This window comes from Phycomyces blakesleeanus (assembly GCF_001638985.1).
Source record: "Phycomyces blakesleeanus NRRL 1555(-) unplaced genomic scaffold PHYBLscaffold_12, whole genome shotgun sequence".
In the NCBI taxonomy this organism is placed as follows: Eukaryota; Fungi; Mucoromycota; class Mucoromycetes; order Mucorales; family Phycomycetaceae; genus Phycomyces; species Phycomyces blakesleeanus.
The window spans coordinates 202,493-224,348 of record NW_017265145.1 but is presented as its reverse complement, the minus strand read 5'-3'; the positions used below and the strand labels follow the sequence as shown (position 1 = coordinate 224,348).

General features: G+C 36.9%; 4 protein-coding genes across 4 annotated transcripts; 1 reads left to right on the top strand and 3 right to left on the bottom strand.

The window, feature by feature from the left end:
- Window positions 1-1,293: 1,293 nt before the first annotated feature.
- Window positions 1,294-2,920, top strand: PHYBLDRAFT_158973 (hypothetical protein; the record flags this gene model as incomplete). Its single annotated transcript, XM_018433891.1, has 4 exons — window positions 1,294-1,316; window positions 1,495-1,874; window positions 2,098-2,171; window positions 2,328-2,920. 4 exons carry the CDS (start codon window positions 1,297-1,299, stop codon window positions 2,661-2,663), a joined length of 810 nt encoding a protein of 269 aa, XP_018290758.1. The 3' UTR covers window positions 2,664-2,920.
- Window positions 2,921-6,851: 3,931 nt separating this feature from the next.
- PHYBLDRAFT_168981 (hypothetical protein) lies at window positions 6,852-7,985 on the bottom strand (the record flags this gene model as incomplete). The annotated part of the gene is made up of 1 exon (XM_018435984.1): window positions 6,852-7,985. The coding sequence occupies one exon, from the start codon at window positions 7,983-7,985 to the stop codon at window positions 6,852-6,854; it is 1,134 nt and encodes a 377-aa protein (XP_018290757.1).
- Window positions 7,986-11,074: 3,089 nt separating this feature from the next.
- Window positions 11,075-14,946, bottom strand: PHYBLDRAFT_133910 (hypothetical protein; the record flags this gene model as incomplete). The annotated part of the gene is made up of 2 exons (XM_018429602.1): window positions 14,085-14,946; window positions 11,075-11,344 (listed from the first exon to the last, which is right to left on the bottom strand). The coding sequence occupies exons 1-2, from the start codon at window positions 14,931-14,933 to the stop codon at window positions 11,075-11,077; spliced, it is 1,119 nt and encodes a 372-aa protein (XP_018290756.1). The 5' UTR covers window positions 14,934-14,946.
- A 2,081-nt stretch (window positions 14,947-17,027) lies between these two features.
- PHYBLDRAFT_125134 (hypothetical protein) lies at window positions 17,028-21,309 on the bottom strand (the record flags this gene model as incomplete). Its single annotated transcript, XM_018429032.1, has 4 exons — window positions 21,156-21,309; window positions 19,071-21,081; window positions 17,899-18,994; window positions 17,028-17,756 (listed from the first exon to the last, which is right to left on the bottom strand). Coding segments are annotated over exons 1-4 (3,891 nt in total), but the record flags the coding sequence as incomplete, so codon positions are not given.
- Window positions 21,310-21,856: the final 547 nt, after the last annotated feature.

Sequence of the window (21,856 nt, the reverse complement as noted above, 5' to 3'; positions counted from 1 at the left end):
TTTTTTTTGGTTTAGCTTTTCTGTTGGACAAATCATACTAAAATATGGTCTTTTATATATCTATATCTATATCTCTATATTTACAACAAAAATCAAAATAATGATAACAATTTTGTAGGCTGTAATTGATGTAATTGAGTTCTATCAGGAGAGCCACACTAATAGTGAATCTGTGTGGAACAAAATCCCAAAAGCCTCGTCTACTAAACGGAACAGCGATCGTTATGAACAAGCCGCGGAAAGACCACCGAGCCTGTCTTCCAAAAGCCCTTCAAACAAGTCATGGCACCGTCTCTCCAAACTCAAATTACCAGATTACAACAAGAAGAGCCCGCATTGCAACAATTCACCTATACATGTAAGTTCTTTTTCTTTCTTTCTTTGGCTATATACCCACATCCACACCCATACATACCTCACCTCATATCATATCACCACACGACCCCTCACGTCCCCTCTCGCTCCCTCGCATCCCCTCACCTCATCTCACGTTCCCTCGCACCACCTCACTCCACCTCACCTTATAAAATATACTGTTTTTACTGTGTTTGAACTTGTAGTCTCCAGGTGGAACCACGACCCCAGGTAAGTCAAAGAAAAAACGTGGCAAGCATAACGAATATTAGGGGGTCATATGTATATATAAAGAAAAGCATCTAACTTCTTTTTCTTTGGCCTTATTTTGATTGATTGATTGATTGATTGATTGATTGGTTGGTCGATTTGATTGATGGCAATACAATAGAACTCAGTGAGGCTTCTCCCCTGTTTAAGCCAAACAAGGCTATACTTTCAAGTATCAATAACCATAATAATAATTATTATTACTACAGCAACAGCAGTAGCAGCAACAACAATTATAATGGAGATATTAACAGTACAAGTCCAACAAAAATATCTTCAGACTCCATGACATTTGCTGCAGCAATTGACCAGACCCCAAAGTCAAATTCAGCATCAAAGCTATCAAAGTCAAATTCGTCAAAGTCATCCAAATCAGCAAAGTCATCCAAATCATCCAAATCGAACAGGATCGAATCTCCTGTTGTTCCAGTCCTTCTTCGGGAAGCTCCTTTGTCTCCGGGGCATGAGACATCTGTCGCCACTGGCAACAATACCACAACTACTGTTGCTTCTACAGCCACCACCGCCCAATCAGCGTCGTCTTCATCTGTGGGGGCTGTCAAAAGACGCCCGTCAAAAGATAAAAAGAAAAGTGGAATGGAAGATGCCGAGGTAATGAAGGTATTGAGAGAGATATGTGAAAATACGGATCCAGCAAAATTGTACACAGACATGGTCAAGATCGGACAAGGGTGAGTGAATTCGAGAGTGGTATATATATTTTCATAAAGAAAATAAGGACACCAAATGCAGTTGTGTTATTTATTACCATTATACTTTCTGGTTGTTACATATATGCTATCTGAGGCGCAACTATTTAATATGCTTTTCTTTTTGGGGGTGTTTCTTGGTTGTTTTTATTACCATTAGGGCATCTGGTGGAGTGTACACGTCCTACCGTACCGGAACCCAAACTTTAGTGGCTATCAAGCAAATGAATCTCGAAAAGCAGCCTAAAAAAGAACTAATTATCAACGAAATCAAGGTCATGAAGCAGTCAACGCATCCAAACATTGTCAATTTCATCGATTCATATCTCTGGAAGGGCGATCTTTGGGTTGTGATGGAGTACATGGAAGGAGGAAGTTTGACAGATGTTGTGACTTGCAGTATGGTGACAGAGGGTCAAATTGCAGCCGTTTGTCGGGAAGTATTAGAGGGCCTCAAACATCTACACGCCAATGGCGTAATCCACCGAGACATAAAGAGTGACAATATCCTGTTGAGTCTTCAGGGTGACATCAAATTGAGTAAGTAGGGTTTTGTTTCTCCTACTTCATCCTGTTCTTTTCTCTTTTTCAAGTCTATCTTTTGACTTGAAATTGACCAAAAAACAAAAGCAACATAGAAAGAGGAGAAATATTGCTTTTATTTTTATTTTTATTTTATTATATTGTAAGAGGGGGGGGGGGTTGTCTTCTCAATTGTGTCTCTCAACAGCCGCCCCGTCCTAACTTTCTTACTTTCTTGTAGCTGATTTTGGATTCTGTGCTCAACTCGGGGATGATCAGACGAAACGCACCACAATGGTTGGAACACCTTATTGGGTGGGTAAACATTAACAAATATTATCAATCTCTTACATATTCCTACATTATCTACCTTACCTAATTATGTGTGCATATATTTAAATTTCTTTTTTAATTAATTTATATTTATGTCATGCATTAATAATATTTATAATAATGGCTGTATTTGATTAGATGGCACCAGAGGTAGTTACTCGCAAGGAATACGGTGCAAAGGTGGATATCTGGTCATTGGGTATTATGGCAATTGAGATGGTAGAAGGAGAACCACCTTACCTCAATGAGAACCCCCTTCGTGCACTCTATCTTATTGCAACCAACGGCACTCCACAGCTCCAGGATCCCGATTCACTGAGCCCAATCTTCCAAAATTTCCTGTCCTATTGTCTAGAAGTTGACCCAGACCAGAGACCATCGGCCGCAAAAATGCTTAGGCACCCTTTCCTTGCCAAAGCCGAGCCATTGCGCTCATTTGCACCTCTAATCAGAGCAGCTAGAGAGAGACCATAAAGAAAAAAGAACCAAAACTCTCACAGTTAGATTATTATCACTATTATTTAAACCGTCATTTTTTACTATCATTACTATTACTGTTATTATTATTACTATTGTTATTATTATTATTATTACTATTACTATTACTATTACTATTACTATTATCATTATCATTATCATTATCAGCACTACAATTCATATACACACATACAGGTACACAGACATATTTATATATATATATATAATTATACACATTTTTTTTAAAAAATTCCAATTCCAATGTAAATTTATATTGTCTATTTCTGCATAGAACAAACTACAGACTACAGACTACAGACTACAGACTGTATACACACACGCACACACGGATACACAAAATTTGTTGTTATTATTATCGTTTGTTGTATTTATTATTATTCTTTGTTTCATTTGTTTTTTTTTGGGGGGATTTTTATATTATTTTGGTATTTTTTATTGAGTCCATTCTTTTATTGGTTCTCTATTTTATACATATATATACATGTATATTGACATCGTTCAATTTGGAGAAAATACCATCGATTAGATAAGTAAAGATGCAGGCATCAAATTCTATGCGGGTGCTCCATTCCAAATGATTTTGATTTTACTCTCTTACTCTATCTTCGGGTACACAACCCGGTATTTGTATAATAGTGATCAATTGGATATTTTGCAACAACAACAAAAACCAAAAAAAAAAAGTTGTTTGGGAATTTATTACCATGGATACTAAAGTAAACCTACCTTAGCAACAAACAAAAGTTTCAAAACTGTATTGTACAAACGCACCATTATTACTTTTATTTTTTATTCTTATACTAATACTAATAACACTAAATACATCTTGTATAAATTAACATTCTTGATCTAAGTCTACTATACATAATAATAAAAATAAAAAAGAAGAGTTTCCTGATGTTTCATTTATAAACTATCTTAGTTTTCCTTTATAGCCAATTATATATAAACGATTTTCTACAAACTCGAACCCTCAAACATCATTTAAGCTTTATCATAAATGTCCTATCATTTTCTGTGCATAAAAAAAGAACAAGAACATATATATATATATATATATATATATATAGGATATAATAAACATATATAAACATCTTCATTATCATCATTATCATCATAAAAACAATGGACTAACCATATGCAATACAGTTCGGAACTATTATCTAATGTAGATAATTACTGATTTTCTTAAGGTATATATATTGGGGTTTTGATTTGACAATACATGATGAGTTACTGAAACTGGTTAACTACTAGTCTAGCTATAGATACCAATGCCATTTTCAAATATATATTTACGTATATAGCAATAACATCAATTGGGACATCATCAATGTTCCAATACTGTTCTTCTTTTTAAGCGTTGATCGAGGGACTTTGATGTCCAAACCCTAAGAGAAGACGGACGAACTCTAATTAACGATTTAACACCACTAAAAAAACTTGTATACATATCAATAAATACAAAAGGGGAAGTGGTTCAGACTCAATGTCCTACGCCCAAATCCACACCCAGGGTTAATAATTAGTAACAAAAAAAATATGGGTCTTTCCCATGCACTAAATTGGCTCTGAGAAAAAGAAATTAAAATGAGCCTTCATTTATAAAAAAAATGGATCGTGCTTGCTAAAGAGCCAGAATCTTTTCTGGCCTTTCCTTTTCTGGATTAATACGGAAGATAGCATAGAAAAGAGAGGAGCAAAAAAAAGCGCTCATTCCAAAACCTTGATAGTTTGGGGAAACGGCCATTCAAAACAGTATGCGCTACCAAGACAAAAAGAAGAACCAAAAAAAAGTTTACCAATAAAACATTCAACTAAGTACCACAGAGTTTGTAATAAGCCGAAAGAAGAGGGGGAAAAAAGGAACTTGTCTGTCTGATTCTTTCTCTTTTTCATTAAAGACTTGTGTGTGTGTTTATCCTTGTTCTGGTATAAACGGGCAAGTCTGTAGTTTATTAGCTGCAATTATGCAAGAGGGTGAATTACCGCTGGTAGCTTAAGCTATCATTCTACCAATTAAAACTAGTTTATGGCTCATTAGATCTACAGAAAGAGAAGAATCGAGGAATCGAAAAAGAAAAACCGAGTGAATTTGAGATCCTATTCTTTTTTTAAAAAAATATTATCAATATACATAATATACTATAAATTTAATAATTCTATCTGTACAAATCTCAATAACCTTACTATTCAGATACATATTAAGATTTATATTCTGCTTATATATTTCTCTTTTCGTAAATCCCAAATTACAAGCTCATTTATATACATAGATATAAGCCAAATCATACTGTAAAGATTTCAGTAATAAAATTTTGGCTCCTCAGAATAGTGATTATTTTGCTTTACATTACGGTAAAAAGAAAGGGGGTGATTTAAAGGATGATTTTGAAGAATGCTTAAGATATTTTTAACTCTCCTCCCTGAAACGCCCCTTTTTTTCTCATGGTGGCTAAGAATGCTTACATCACAAGTAATTGATGATATCATCTGTATTAGCACGAAAAAATATTTCAAGGGCATACGCGTTCGTTTACTTGCATTCCCTTCCTTCAAGCCTATCCATGTGTATACTAGGTAAGTAATGAATGTAAAGACCACCAGTGTGTTAAAGCCAGCTCAAATATGTCTCTTTCGGTGTCAAAAGCTGCTGAGCAAATTTTCGCCTTTTTATTTAAAGAGGCGCTCCATATTTTTCAACCTTTTGGATTCAAGAAAACGAGAGAATGACTAATGCTACCAAGCTCATGCCCATTAATCTTGAGCAAGATCTAACTTTTTTTTGTTCTTTACTATATACTGACAGTTAAACATAACTAGAAGTCTAGAAAAACGCTCTTGCTTTTATTCTTGTGCGAAAAAATCTGCTGCTAATTACCATGTTTGCTAATTATCGACTAAACATGAAAAGATACTAACGTGTTTTGTCTGCATAATTTTACCAAAAAAAACAGTGCAGTTCAGCGAGCGAGTTCATTAAAATACGCGAGTATTTTGGTGGACTCTTATACTCGGCAAGTGATCATTCCAAAACATAAAATGAAGCAAAGCATCTCAGCCCTTTACCTTGTTCTTATTTTGTATATACGAGGTTGAAGCCAACAGGTTAACCCTCGAGACCCTGATTGAGCTCTGGTGGTGTCTAGGATTCTGAGTAAGAGGCCAAAGGTTTCAAGGATATTATATTAGAATTAGAATATGTGGGTTTAAAGGCATTGCGTCCTCCTTCTTTTTTTTGACGATTGGCTAGTCGTCCTTCACTTTGGTGAGCTGATCCACTGGGTGTCGTATAAGTGAGATGTCCCAAACTTCGTACTGTGTTTTTAGTTTGATTTTTCTCGTTGGGCTCGTCTTTTTTGCGTGTTTGGTTTTGCAGGTATGTACTTTTATATTTCTTTCTTTCTTTCTTTCTTTTTTATTACAGAAGATTCTGAAGCACAAGAACAAGATGTGAAACACCAGTGGACTCTTCAGGGTGGAAATGTAGAATGCGTATACTAAAGACTTTTCTTTAATTAGTCAATTAGTAAACAAATCATTAAATTAATACATATATGAATATAAATTATTTGCAATGCTGTATGATTCTGATGTCCTGGAGCACAATGTAGTTTAAATATCTATAGTTGCATATCTACAGAACATACGCATATATAAATTGTTAAGAATAAACAACTATGCTGATGATAAGGCAAACTGGAGGTTTTCGAAAGTAAATCAGTACTTACTGTAGTTTGTGACTGACATACAGCCACAGTCCATTGAACTTTAGTGAGAGATTATTGCAAGCTTTTTTTTATTTTTAAGGGTGGTGTTAAGCTGATATTTCTGTTAACCAATATTTCCCACATTATTTTATTTAAATTTGCCCTTTGAATTTGCTAGCAGCCTTTTTCATATATTAAACTCTAACTAAGTTCCATAGACAGATCAATTCAACACTTGTCCCAGTTTAAACATCTTTTTGAAATATTCTTTATAAATAGTACATATTATTTGGCAAAATGGTCACAAAGATTTCACACCATAAAGTTATATTTTTTTCAAGGCAAGTTTATTGTATGAAAAATAACAAATCATATACTATTATATAATTTACAAGCATAAGCATAAGCCAATACATCTACTACGAATATAAACAGAGAGCGTAATAATTTAAGTCTAATTATTATCAGCTGTTTCAGGGTCATGAAAAGGGTAATCGGTATATCCAACGCTACCCAGGGTAAAGAAGGTTGAGCGGTCATACTTATTTAAAGGTAAGTCGTTCTTAATACGATGAACAAGGTCGGGATTTGCAATGAAAGAACGGCCAAAGGCAACCAAGGTGTTTTCCATCAATTCAGCAGTTTCAAATGCACGCTTTGGATGAGTGGTGTATCCACCGGCAGTAATGAATGGACCCTTCCATACTTTGCGGAATGGATCAATGCTATCGTTCTCAAGAATCTCAGTTCTATCAACTTCAGGGTGAAGGCCGCTGATAAAGTCATCACGAGGTTCAATAAAATGAAGATAGGCCAGGTCAGGATAGTTCTCCTGTAGCTGCTCTACAACGTATCCCCAGGTCTCATAAGGCTTGGCGTCGATCACATCTTTGTATCCAGACCAAGGTGAGAAACGAACACCAGTGCGATCTGCTCCGATTGCTTTGGAAACACTTTCGACAACCTCCAAGGTAAAGCGAGCACGGTTTTCAGCTGATCCACCGTATTTATCTGTACGCACATTAGACGAGCTGTTGAGGAATTGATCCAAAAGATAACCATTAGCACTGTGGATCTCAACACCATCAAACCCAGCAGCAATCGAGTTTCTGGCAGCTTGGGCGTATTGCTCCACAATAAGGGGGATTTCCTCGGTCTCGAGTGCACGAGGTACTTCATAATCCTCTCCGGAATCATTCTTGCCTCTAATTGCAATAGCAGATGCAGAGCCAGGGAGCTTGTTGCCTGGGATGTTAGCTGATTCATTGGCGCGACCAACGGCCCACAATTGGAGGTATATAATTCCACCCTTGTCATGAACAGCCTTAGTTACTTCTTTCCATGATTCGATCTGCTTGTCAGTGAAGATACCGGGAACATGTGGGTAAGCACCGGACTCTTCGGAAATGAAGACACCTTCAGTAATGAGTAGACCACCATCAGTAGCACGTTGTGCGTAATACTCGGTCATCAAAGGGATAGAGATATGGTCTTCATCAGAGCGACGGCGGGTCAGAGGAGCCAGGGCAATACGATGTTTCAAGAGAGATGCACCGAGTTTAATAGGCGTGAAGAGAGCAGTAGTCATGATTTGATTTGAGGGTTGAAAGTTGAATTGAGAGATGATGGTTATTTTGTGATTGATCTAGGGACTACTTATATACTATCAGCATTTTTTTCTGTCGCCTTATAGCTGTATATTGACCTGAAGATTTTTTGATTTGATATGTCAGCAAAAGTTTAAGGTCATTTATCTGGTGAGTACAAAATCATTATTGTCTTTGATTTGGACCACCAGGGCTAGATCTTTACTGAATATGTAGGACAAGGTCAACAAAGTATTAGTAAGCTATTCATTATGAAAACTTAAGCCTTCTTGGCTCTTACGCTATAATACCTTAATATAGACTTAGTATCAGAAGAAGAAAAGACTGGCTATGCTTATAAATCAAAATATGGTGCGATGTGAGCATGTAATATCAGAGATCATTATACTGCTTAATACATCATTCTTCATATCAAAATATATAAGACGTTGGCTTTGCAGTTTGATGGCCTTAACATTGCATAGAGTACTGCTTACTAATTCATGAAATAAACATAAAAGCTTATAGAGATGTTTTATTTTACTAGACAAAGCTTCAGGGGATAAAGAAAATCCAGCTTGTGAAATATTTAATATCAGCATTATTTGGCTAAAGCAGAAATATATCTTTATGAATATCTTTGAATTTAATATTTTCTTAAGAGCTATAACCATTTAACACACAGCTTAATTCTATAGAGACTTGGTTTAAATATGTAGTTTCTGATGATTTTACAAGAACATCTACAATGTGAAATAAAACGAATAGGTTGAATGTTATTTCTACGTCGTGTCGAATTAATATAGGCTGAATTGCATATAAGCATATGTATTTGATAAAAAAAATATTAACACATTATGGGTGCTGTTGTGGATCCACTCGAAAACGAGACCCTGCAAAAAAGCACTATACTTTTTCTTTTTGCAGGATTTACTTTCCATTAATTGAATAGAGTATTTCATAATTTACGTCTTTTGTGTGGCTTATTGTAAAATGTATGTGTTTTATTAATGTAAAATACACACAGTAGAATATAATTATAGAAATCAACCTCTATCTTGATCTACCTTTTTTTTTTAATTATTTTAATATATCTCATATTCCTTTCCCTTTAATATTATTTGTCGTCTCTGGCCTACTAAATACTCTTGACTATAATTAAAGAAGTATAACTTGGAATATATTTCTTTCTTTATACATTTAAATTACAATCTAGCTTTTAGATAAACCAAAGAGCTGTTAGGATTTTCACTTCTAATTATTTTCATATTTGCTTCCTAAAACTCATTTGTAGTTATTTCATCCATTTAATTTGTGACAGCGTCTCATAGCCAAACCAATTCAACACTTCCCATTTATATACATAGTTTTTGTGATTGCTACCTACAGTTGAATTGTTCTAAGGAAATAACTATAAAACACAACGCTGAGTATTTAATGTTAACTATATTATTGTACAGTATGTGTAAGCAAATCTATCACACGTTAACATCTATCAGGTTGTTTTATGGTCCCACTTATAAAAAGCTTATACCATATATAAACATGTATCTATATATAAAGTTTAAGTTTAATCTGATTACTGAAATTCAAAGATATTGTTTTCCTTTTGAAGTGCTAATGGAATGGGACTTCAAAGTCCAAAAAAAATCGATTAATAGTAGAAATATGTCTTGCATTTAAAAGTTTTACAAGTATAATAAAGCACATAAAGAGTTAAGAACCCATAGACAATATCCTTGCAATAAAGCAAAAGGCATTTACCTAGTTGTGGACGACCGCCCAACTTCGCTTTACTGTTTATAGTAACTATAGAAAATGAAAAAGACAGTCCTCTGAAGTCAGTTGCTCAGAATATTTGGATTTTACTAAAATAACACCTGAGCACACCTTTATTTTTATATCTGTTTACAATCATGAATAGATAGTAACAGCAATTAATACATAGACTTCAATGAGGCACACTTTATTATGAAATTCTATAGAAGGAGCCTTAACTCTATTAAAAATGATTAAAGATAAGAAAAAGAAGCAATTATGTATATCAGCAAGTACTTGAAGACTACAACAACAAAAAGGAAGAGAGAAAGACTTGTCATAGCTTAAAAAACTTCGTCAATTAAGAATTCTTTAAAAGGGACGAGATTTAGTGCATATATAGCTCTTGCACTGGTATTACTTGAATGTGTTGTCCATTTTTGGAATGAAAGTATGGTCTATAAATGGAAATGAAAACCGGTCGACCGCCGAAAAAAACCGGTCGACGACAAACAGGTGAGAGCTTAGAAGATGATATACTTTTTAACCCAAATATAAAGATATGTCTTTATTAAGAGCAGCAGCTTCTGTGAGCACCATTTGTTTTTGCTCTCTCTCGTTTTTTTTTGTTATCTTTCTTGCTTAAAAAACTAGTGAGTTTTTATTCAAAATGAGACGAATAATTATACAGTTAGTGAATACAATTTTTAAAGGTAGCATATTTTGTACTTTAATAATAATAATAATAATAACAATAATTGAAAAATAAAGTTTTTTCATTCATATATCTAATAAATATTCTCGGACAGGATCAAGCCTTTGAAAGTATAGTATTTTCTATAACAGAAAACTCTAGACGCTTACACGATACCTATCTTTGTTATCTTAAAGTACTGCTAAATATTGCGCGTGATTTGCTACCTACATGCCTTATTCACTTCAAAGCTACACTCAGTAAGCACCTTTCATAAGGTGTGTTCAAAAATAGAAACAGCTTAATAAGAGTTCACTAAGATTATTTTTTGTCATCATGCAAAGACTACAATAATATATTATATGACATAGCTGTCTTTGGTCTTAAATACATTAATGAAATTATAACCATGTACTACCCTTTTCAATTCCTTTTTTAGGGTCAATTTAGACACAACTTTTAAAGGTCTTCTATAAAAAACTAAGCATCACATTGGAACAATATTAGCATTTATTTTAAAATATAAAATTCAAATGTTTATTTTTTAATAAAGTTTAGTATTAAAATAACAGTAAGGCATAATACATAAATATAAATAATTATTTGCTAAGGGTATGACTAAAATTTCTATGTAATGACTCAGTTCTTAATATCACGAGCTGTACCAGGGTTGTAGTAAGGGTAATCAGTGTATCCAACACTACCACTGGTATAAAATGTAGAACGGTCATACTTATTGAGAGGCCAGTCGTTCTTAAGACGAAGAGGAAGATCAGGGTTTGCGATGAAAGAGCGGCCAAAGGCAACCAAGGTGTTTTCCAGCTTTTCGGTAGTTTCAAATGCACGCTTAGGAGTAGTGGTATATCCACCAGCAGTAATAAATGGACCCTTCCATGCCTTGCGGAATGGCTCAATACTATCATTCTCTACTACCTCTGTTCTATCAGCTTCAGGATAGACACTGTTAACCAGGTCATCGCGAGGCTCAATAAAGTGCAGGTAAGCCAGTTTAGGATGTCTTTCTTGCAATTGGTTTACAAGATACCCCCAGGTCTCATATGGTGTATCGTCTTCTGCGTCCTGGAATCCAGACCAAGGTGACAGCCGAATTGCAGTGCGCTCTTCTCCAATTGCTTTTGAAACACTTTCTATGATTTCTAGGGCAAAGCGAGTGCGGTTCTCGATGGATCCACCGTACTTATCTGTGCGTACATTTGATGAGGTATTGATAAATTGATCAATTAGATGGCCGTTTGCACCGTGGAGCTCAACACCATCAAAACCAGCGCTGATTGCATTTCTGGCAGTATCGGTGTATATCTGTACAAATTGAGAGATTTCTTCAATTTCAAGGGCACGAGGTACTTCATAATCTTGTCCGAAAATGTTTTTGCCTTTGATCGCAATAGCCGATGCAGAAACAGGGATCTTATTTCCAGGAGACGAAGCAGACGCAGATCCACGGCCAACATGCCACAGCTGGAGAAATATAATTCCGCCCTTGTTATGCACAGCCTTGGTTATCTCTTTCCATGCCTCGATTTGTTTGTCGTTGTAGATACCGGGAGCAAAAGGATAAGGGCCAGCATCCTCAGTAATATATGTACTTTCGGCAATTATCAAACCACCTTCAGTAACACGTTGCTGGTAATACTCGGCCATCAAAGGGAGTGGGACGTGGTCGGCATCAGCACGAAAGCGGCTAAGAGGACTGTGAACGACACGGTGGTTCAAGAGAGAATTACCGACTTTGATGGGTGCAAAGAGAGCAGGAGACATAGTTTTATTTGAATTAAAGGTTGGATTGAGAGATAAAGGTTGTTTTGTGATTTGGAGTAGAGTATTTATATATCGAGTAATGTTTTTTGATGGTTAAGTGTTTTGAGACCTTGGAGTTAGATATGTAATCAAAGCACAAAAGTTTATTTTTCTAATGAGTACAGAGGTAATATCTTTCCTAATTTGTATCAAAAGTGGCTGAATTTTTACTGGGTGGGTAAGACAAACCTTCCAAAGTATTAGTAATATAATCAATAATAAATTATGCTTTCTTGATCTCTATGTCATAGCTACCTAATATAGCCTTGATATTAGAAATAAGCAAAGTCTGGTACAATGTAGGTTTGTAGTACTAGATATAGTTTTACTCATCATTCTATTGTTCTTATCGAAATATGCAAGGTGTTGATTTGGTAACCCAATAATCTTAATATTACCACAATCATGGATTATTAATTTAGGGAAAACTTCCAGAGAAACTTTACTAAAGCAGACAAGGAAGTAGTACATAAAGAACTTTGATTTGTATAATATTGAAACATGTTCATATTCTGGATAAGGTCTGTTTACTTTTCTATGAATAACTTTGACCGGACTTCTTTTTCTATAAGAGTATAAATTTTATACGCACATGTATTATAAAGAAGTTCAGCTTTAAATCGAGATTCTTTTGAGAATAATGCAAAAACAGTTATAAGATTAAAGTATATGAATATAGTCAAACTCGATATAGGGATAATGATAGTGACATGGGTTTTTCTTATATTGCTATTATTCTCACTGTATCCAACTTTGACTGTATGTTGTTCTACCTTAATAGTCATATTGATAGCGGAATATAAGGAATACACCTAAAGAATCACACTTTTCTTTTACTTTTATAAAGCTGCAAAGCTAAGTTTGAATACGTTTGATCGATCACAGTTGCTTAGCTACGAGTATTTATGGTTATCTCAGGTCAAATGTATTACATTCAAAGTATTAATAAGCCAAAACTTTATACTCTGTGCTTTCAATAGATATTTTGTAAAATATGTCGCATAATACACATGTCTACTATAAAGATTATTAAACAGCTTGAATATAAAATATTGTCCATACTTTGGATCCACCAAGGTTTTTATGTTCATTACACTAATAAACTTATGCAATACATAATATTTCAATTAAATCTGATTACTGAAAGGGTGGGAGGCTTTTTTTTTTTTACTTTTTAAAGTTTTTTTTATAGTGAGAACAATTTGATATATTTTCTAAATTAATTTTCTGACATTAGACAAAAGCTTAAATCCTAAATATACATCATAGCTGCCTCTACTTTGACCGCACCTTTAGCAAATTTAGTATTTATTACACATTCTCACTGTATGTTTATACCTTAAGGTCAATAGAAATGTCACTTTTAGAGATATTTTATCCAGATAAATCATCTTTTACCACAATATTTTTATGTACTTCACATTATTTCGATATAAGTTTGTAAAAAAAAAATAGTTTATTAAAGCAAAACAAAGGTATAATATATAAGCATAAAAAGATCTATTTACTAGGGCTATGAGCAAAGATTCTATTCAATGACTCAGTTCTTGATATCATGAGCTGTATCAGGATTATAGAAGGGGTAATCAGTGTATCCAACACTACCTCCACCATAAAAAGTGGAGCGATTATAGTCATTTAAAGGCCAGTCGTTCTTAATACGAAGAGGAAGATCAGGGTTTGCGATGAATGAACGACCAAAGGCAACCAAGGTGTTTTCCAACTTTTCGGCAGCTTTAAATGCGCGTTTAGGAATAGTGGTGTATCCACCGGCAGTAATAAATGGGCCCTTCCATGCTTTGTGGAATGGCTCAGTGCTATAGCTTTCTACAGCATCTCCTCTGTCAGCTGTTGGATTACCATCATTAATGAATTGATCGCGAGGTTCAATAAAGTGAAGGTAGGCCAGTCTAGGATGTCTTTCTTGTAACTGGTTCACAAGATATCCCCAGGTCTCATATGGTGTATCGTCTTTCATGTCCTGGAATCCAGACCAAGGTGACAAACGAATTGCAGTGCGCTCTTCTCCAATTGCTTTTGAAACTCCTTCTACAACTTCTAAGGCGAAACGAGTGCGGTTCTCGATAGATCCACCATACTGGTCTGTGCGTATATTTGATGAGGTATTAATAAATTGATCAATTAGATAGCCGTTTGCACCGTGGATCTCGACACCATCAAATCCGGCGCTGATTGCGTTTTTTGCAGCATCGGCATATGTCTGTGTAATCTGGGAGATTTCTTCAACTGCAAGGACGCGGGGTACTTCATAATCCATTCCAGCAGTATTTTTGCCGTTGATAGCAATGGCCGATGCAGATACAGGGAGTTTACTTCCGGGAATCCAAGCAGACACAGTTGCACGGCCAACATGCCACAGCTGGAGATAGATTGATCCGCCCTTGTCGTGTACAGCCTTGGTTACATTTTTCCAAGCCTCGATTTGCTTGTCATTGTAGATACCGGGAGCAGAAGGATAGACACCAGCATCTTCAGCAATAAATGTGGCTTCAGCAACTAGTAAGCCACCTTCAGAAGCGCGTTGCTGGTAATACTCGGTTGTCAAAGGCACAGGGACGTGGTCGGCATCAGCACGAAGACGGGTCAGAGGAGACATGACAATACGATGCCTCAAGAGAGATGAACCGACTTTAATTGGTGTGAATAGAGCGGTAGGCATGGTTTAATTTGAGAATTGAAAGTTGAATTGAGAGATGATTGTCTCTGTGATGAATAGCTTCTCTATTTAAATGTAAAATCAATATTCTCCATCGGCTATTAATGTTTCGAAATCTTTCGATTTGATATGTAATCAGACTTGAGAAATTATCTTTAGGCGGTACAGATATGCGTATTTTTCTAATTTGGATGCCAGGGGTTGATATCCCGGCAAACCATGGCGGATTCTTGGGAACACAACAGAACATTAGTAATCAACTTGAGATTGTGTATGCTTGCAACTCCTGTAAGACTAAAGACCTAATATATTTCTGAAATACCAATGACAGTCCTATACACTCAATATTAGTTGCTCCTCACTCCGATGGGCGAACTTAAAAATGCTTACAGGTAAAGAACATTGTAGTCATTTTTACCTTGTCTCAACTAAATTCCCTTTCCATCCCAAATTTTATTCTTTTGTGTCTCAATTCTCATTTTTGTTTGTCCAAAAAAGGTAAGAAAATTGTCTAGAAATTAATTTTCCTTCGTCCAAAAAAAAACACTAACTAGCATCGTCTCAATCTCAAGTAGAAACATTGTAGTAATCAATGAAGACGTTTCTCAAGCGTATGCATTGTTAATTCCATATACTCTTTTGCAATTCACAGTCTACTCAGTCAATCAATCGAGCTTTTTTTTGTATCGAATAAATTGATTTTAAAATAAGGTATTGCTCTAATTAAGGCTGTGTGAAATATAGCTCTTGTGTATACGTGTATTAAGAATATCATACATAAAATAAAGTCAATTTATTATCGTTTGTGGGATCGAGATCTTACCGTTGCCTTAGATGCAATAATAAAGGCAAGAAAATAAAATAACTGACATCCCCCAGTCAGCCCTTTTTAAATAGAAAAGTGGATGAGTTATTTATTGATATTTGTTTATGTATGGCCATGAAAATATAGCAATCCAAATAGATATCAGAATCCTTTCTCTATTCAATTTAAAATATAATGATTACTTTGAACTATTTTGATATATAAATATAAATTAATGGGAACGAAGGATAAAAACAGAATAATATTGAAGGAAAGTATACATAAAACTCTCTAATGAGAAAGGCCATGATGAAATGCCATAAATGCTGGAATGAGTGCGATAGGGTATTCTATCAGACAAAGATCGTGAGTGGAGTTAAAAAGGGTGAAAGGATAAAGAAAAGAAAAGAACGAAAATAAAAAGAATGGGCAACATGTTTCTTGTTTGTCTGTGAGTTAGAGAATATGTCTGTGTCTGTGTATGTGTATGTGTCTGTGTCTGTGTATGTGTATGTGTATGTGTATGTGTATGTGTATGCGTATGCGTATGTGTATGTGTATGTGTATGTGTATGTTTGTATGAAACCTCTTGACGTCTAAGAAAATGGCGACTCTGTCGTCGATAATCCTGATACTTCGGCGTACATTTGCAAAGCTCTTAAAATGTGGGAAGGGTCCAACTCAATTGCTTCCCCAAGTTTCTCGAGTACAGCTGCAAAATGTCCCACCTTTTGCAAGTATAGACTAGAAACAGCATTCTAATATATATATATATAATTGTGTTAAATATATCCATAAAAAAATACATACATGTATGTATTTAAGCTTACCTCTACACGAGACACATAATTGTCTAATAACAATATCAACTCTTCATCTGTTGCCACCTCCTTTATGTGTCGATCCAAGACTTGTCCGTATGGTGTAGTCGCATTGCTGATGACATTATGGGCCTCACTATCGATACCGTCGGAAGTATACACATTATTGAGTGAACTGCCGGCATTTGTTCTTGAAAGAACACTGTTTGATGTGATATGCTCCAAACGCAACGCAATGTTTCCCACGCTACATATAAGCATGGGATCAATTGCGCGGGGTAATGATACAGACACAGCGGCTGTTGCATCTTCGATCCTTTTGTCCAGTGCTTTTCGTACATCTGTACTATCGTTGACTTGAAGATCGGATACAGTATCCACAAAGGCAGCAGAAAGCTCTGAAGAAGGGGAGGGACTGAGCCCAATATGGACAGGGGCAAAAATCTCACTCTTGGGGATGGAGATTTCCGTGCGTGCTAGTAGTTGACCAGGATAAACGAGACTAAGCATTTCGGGTGTTTCCAGACCCTTGAGATATCGCTCCCCGAGTTCCATGATATGAAATCCAAGACGCTTAAGCTGTTGAAGGTCTCGGTCAATACTGTGGTTTCCTGTTATCGATACACCTCCGCCAACTTCATCGCTACGAAGAGATTGTTCATTGCTAAACACAATCGGGAAGTTCCTCAGAGCTGCAACTACGTCTGAAGATACACAGATCTGTCCGCCATCTGCCGCATTACTGATACGGCTTGCTTTGTTTACCACAGGTCCAAAGTAATCCATTCGGTTGGTGATAGGATTACGCTCAAATACAGGTGTTCCCCAATGGATACCCATGCGTACAGACAATCCCTTGTAGATTACAACATCATCTTTTGTGATTTCTTTTCCTTCCTCAGAATCAACAATTCCTGCAGGCCAGTCAGCTTCCAGAAGCTGCAGCTGGACAGTGAAACACCATAACAATGCTGCTGTAATATTCTGGAAACAGACCATGAATGCATCACCTTCTGTCTTGACTTCGTAACCACCCACACTTCGTAATGTGCGGCGCATAACAGCGTCGTGAATTTTGATCGATGCCCGCATGTTTTCCGGTTGGGTTTCCCAGTACTGAGTAGAGCTCTTGATATCTGTAAACACCAAGGCAACTTGCCCCATTGGTGGATGAACCTCTTTCTCTAAACGAGCAAGAGTCTACATCAAATAGCCACCAAAACACACACATAAATATATATCTTCACGTTAAATAACAATACCTCAACCTGAAACTTTGAATATTGACACCTACCGAGTCACCTGGACCATCTTCTTTTCCTCGTCGTTTACTCTTACCAACCATACCACCGTCATCCCCCATCATTCCTGTCCCATCTGGTCCGCGGTTCGAGCCCATGTTTCCTCTGTTGCGCATCTTCTTTTCGCGTTTATGGAACAGGTCACCAACACCGATCACCATAACCATTAGACTGTCTCCGGAACCGTACGAAATAGCAAAATCGCGGAGCTTCTGTGCAGCCGCCATAAAATCATCCTTCTCTGTACGTGCAATATCAACCGCAGTCTGGTACGACATGCGATCCCATAGACCACGCGAAGCCATAATAACAAACTCGTCAGCATGTGTCAGTTGGATGGTTGAGACATAAGGGTTAGCATTGACCACGGGTACTAAATGGAAATGACCAAAGCTTCTTGATACAGCGAGCTCGCTGTTGAGCTGTCCTAGACTCGAAACATAGCCTCCGGCAGCATGGATACGTAAGACTTCGCCAGGATTAAGTGGAATATGCTTTTGAGTAATCTCATAGGCCTGTCCGTTGTTGCGCGAGATAACTGCCAAAGCGTCACCGACGTTGGCAACATAAAGTTTTGTACCAGAAATGTAGCACATCACGGCAGAGGCACCCGAGTCTTTCTTTTCATCCTTGGCCAGACCAAGCTCTTTTTCTAATGATAAGAATGTGCGGCGTATGGCTGATACAATCGAGTCATCGTGCTTGTTTTTATTCAGTTCCTTATTGAGAGATATAGTGAGATTCTTGTTCAAGAACTTGGTGACCTTGCAGCATGACTTTGTATTGCTTCTTCCGTCGAACAGGCCGAAAACACATTCATCATCCTTGTTTCTGAACTTGGGCATCACAAGATCCCAGGTTGCAAGATCGCTAGGACGACCGAGCCAATCGGCCACACCATAATCCATCCCGTTAACGTCAGAGGGAGACGTACGCACACGACAATTGTCGCTCTCTTCGGGAACAGATACTCCCAAGATAGTAATATCCATTAATCCCAGCATATGTAGGTGTTTTAGTGCACTAAAATCAGATAGGTCTTTGTTGCTCGGATTGTTTGGATCTGGCAGAGTTTTCTCGATAACCAATCGCTTGTTCCCCGACAAGTTGAGATACTTAAGCTCCAAGTTCCAATTCCTTGGAATCGATTTATATTGGGAATAAAAAATAAGTATATAGATGATACAGATGAATACATTTATAGAAAGCTTACCAGTTCCAATCGTAGGGCCAATTAGCAATATTGTACTTCAACACATTATTACCAACGTCTAAGACGAGTAGCTTTCTTAACTTGCCGATTTCAGCTGGTAAAGTTTGGAGTTTGTTTCCATTAACTGCCAATACACGCAAGAAGCTGAGCCGTTCAATATCATCAGCAGGTAATGATGTTAGATTATTTCCAGACAGGTAAAGTTCGTACAAATGTTGGTGACAAAGTCCTTCAGGGGGGATTTCGTACAGGTCATTGAATGATAGGTTAAGGGTGCGTAATTCCAAAAATAGCGAAAGAGGAGACCAGACATCGTCTGTCAAACGATTGTCGCCCAATAACAGGGTACGCAATGAGAGGGACAATGGAGGAGGATGATTGCGAGGGCTTGCAAAGAAAGACGGAGGGTTGAAATTGGGTGGTCTTTGAGAAAGAGCACTGTTTGGACTAGAACCTTCGCCTGCTATACCCGAGTCTATAAAATTGCCTTCGATACTAGAGTCTGTGACAATAAAGGTAGGAAGTGCGGGTTCATTTGGGCTCCCGCTAGGCGTCATGGGAACAATTCCCTGGCCAGCATTTGATCCAAGTTGAGTAGGCAAAACGCCATCAGAAACTGCATTAGCCATAACAGACTGTGTGACAGCTGCCTCTGCTTGAGGGGTCAGGGGAAGGTGCAATGCTATACCAGGTGCAGAATAAGGCACGGGGAAAGATTCGAGCAAATTTGATGAGCAATTCAATGTGTCGAGTGATAAGCATAGCCATATCTCTTTGGGGAGTGTCTTTAGGTTGTTCTTCTGTGCGTCGAGAGTCTTTAAATTGCCAAGTTTGGCAATTTCTACTGGAAGGCTGTCAATGTTGTTTGTGTGTATGGATAGATGGATCAATTTGGACAGGACTCCGATGCTGTCAGGGATAGAAGTAAGCGTGTTGTTGTCGAGAATGAGACGTTCTAGAAGAGTTGTATTGAGAAAAAGTTCATCTGGAAGAGAGGATAGTTTGCAGTTGGAAAGGTTTAGTTCAGTCAGCTGGTTCTCGGGTGATGTGGTAATCGTGTTTGGTATTTCGTTTGAGATAACCTCGGCCTTTTTGAGCAGGTTAAAATGGGTAAGATGGTTTTTGCACATTTTCAATTGCCGTATATTGTTAAGCTCGCAATTAATAATCCCCACAGAGTTATAATCTGCAGATACGGAATGAAGGTTGGGCAATTTTGATAAAACGTCAATATCGGTTATGCTATTCTGGCGTATATCCAATTCCCGCAGGCTCTGGAGCCCTGCAAAGCTAGGTGGAAGACCTCCTTTAATACGATTGGCAATGGCTAGCAGAACATTGAGGTTTGTAAGGTTTCCGATACAATCTGGTATAGTGGTTATCTTGTTAAAACTAATGTCGAGGTGGACAAGACTTGTTATATCACCAATAACTGCAGGGAATATAGAGAGATCGTTATTAGAAATCATGAGGACGGTGAGTTGTTTAAAGGAACTGAATGATGATGGAAGGTCGCTGAGTTTGTTGTTATATATCGTTAGAGTATTTAGGCCCTTGATATTTTCAAGTTGAGCGGGTTCTAGGGTAGTCAAGCAGTTGTTGGACATGTTGAGACTCTCGAGACTATAAACGAAACGAATCGAAGGTGGTACTGTAGAATATTCACAATTGGTAAGTCTTAGTTCTTTTAGACTGATGCACATCTGAGCAAAATCTACAGGAATCTCCATGAGAAGATTCTTGGAAACATTGAGGGAGACAATCCTAGAAGCGTTTTTAAACAGGTAAATTGGGATTGCCGGTAGATTCTGTGCCTGCAGATCTACATGCTGTCGAATTCCAAGCTCTTCTTGAGCTTGCTGTTGGGTTTTTTGCTCGAATATGAAGCGAAACAGATAAGAAGTATCCTCAATTCCGACGTTTTCAATTATGTCTTCATCGGTATATCCAGATTTGACCAGGAGATCCTTTTGAATATACACCGGTCTTTCGGTAGCTTGCAAGACACGCTCTGTTGATAATATTATATATTAAGAGACCATTCTGACAGTAAGAATAATCAAGAATAGTACATATATATCTTACCACCAATATTAGTCTTCAGCACTAGGCGATATTTGTTCATATCTTCCAAAAACATTTTTCCTCCTATCTTTTGCAGGAGCTCGGCTGTCGTGATGTTTAAAGGCACTTGTAATGTACTAAAGGTTTCATCGCGACGGAAGATACGGGTACAAAACTATGATGTGGTCGAAGTTTTAATCCATTGGGACTAAATAGAGAGTCCTTCTTTTGGCGATTCACTTACATTCTTCTTTGGTGCTTCCCCCCAATCTGGTTTTTGTACTACATTGTCCTCAAAGTCTTGTGGATCGTTATCTACTAGAGTGCTTCCTGTCATGATGCTGCTGTTACTTCCAGTAATAATCGCAGTTTGGACAGCCCAACTATCCGGAGCTTCCCATATTTCTGGACCCATCGATGGGTCAATCATCTACACTCAAGAAATATTGAAGTACCGAAATAATGATAATAACAATGATGGTGATGACAGCAACAGTCATAGACACAAATAAAATAGACAAGGTTCAATATAAATATATCAATGAGTAAAAGGAAAATACGCAACAAGCATGCAGTCGAACAGAAGGAGGCACCCAATATTTATATATATAGTATTATACTTTATAATCAAAAGATCAACATAAACTGTTATTTGTTATCCAATTACCTGATCGCGAGATAATACACTGGTTGTGAATGGCATGTTATGGGAATTGTAATAG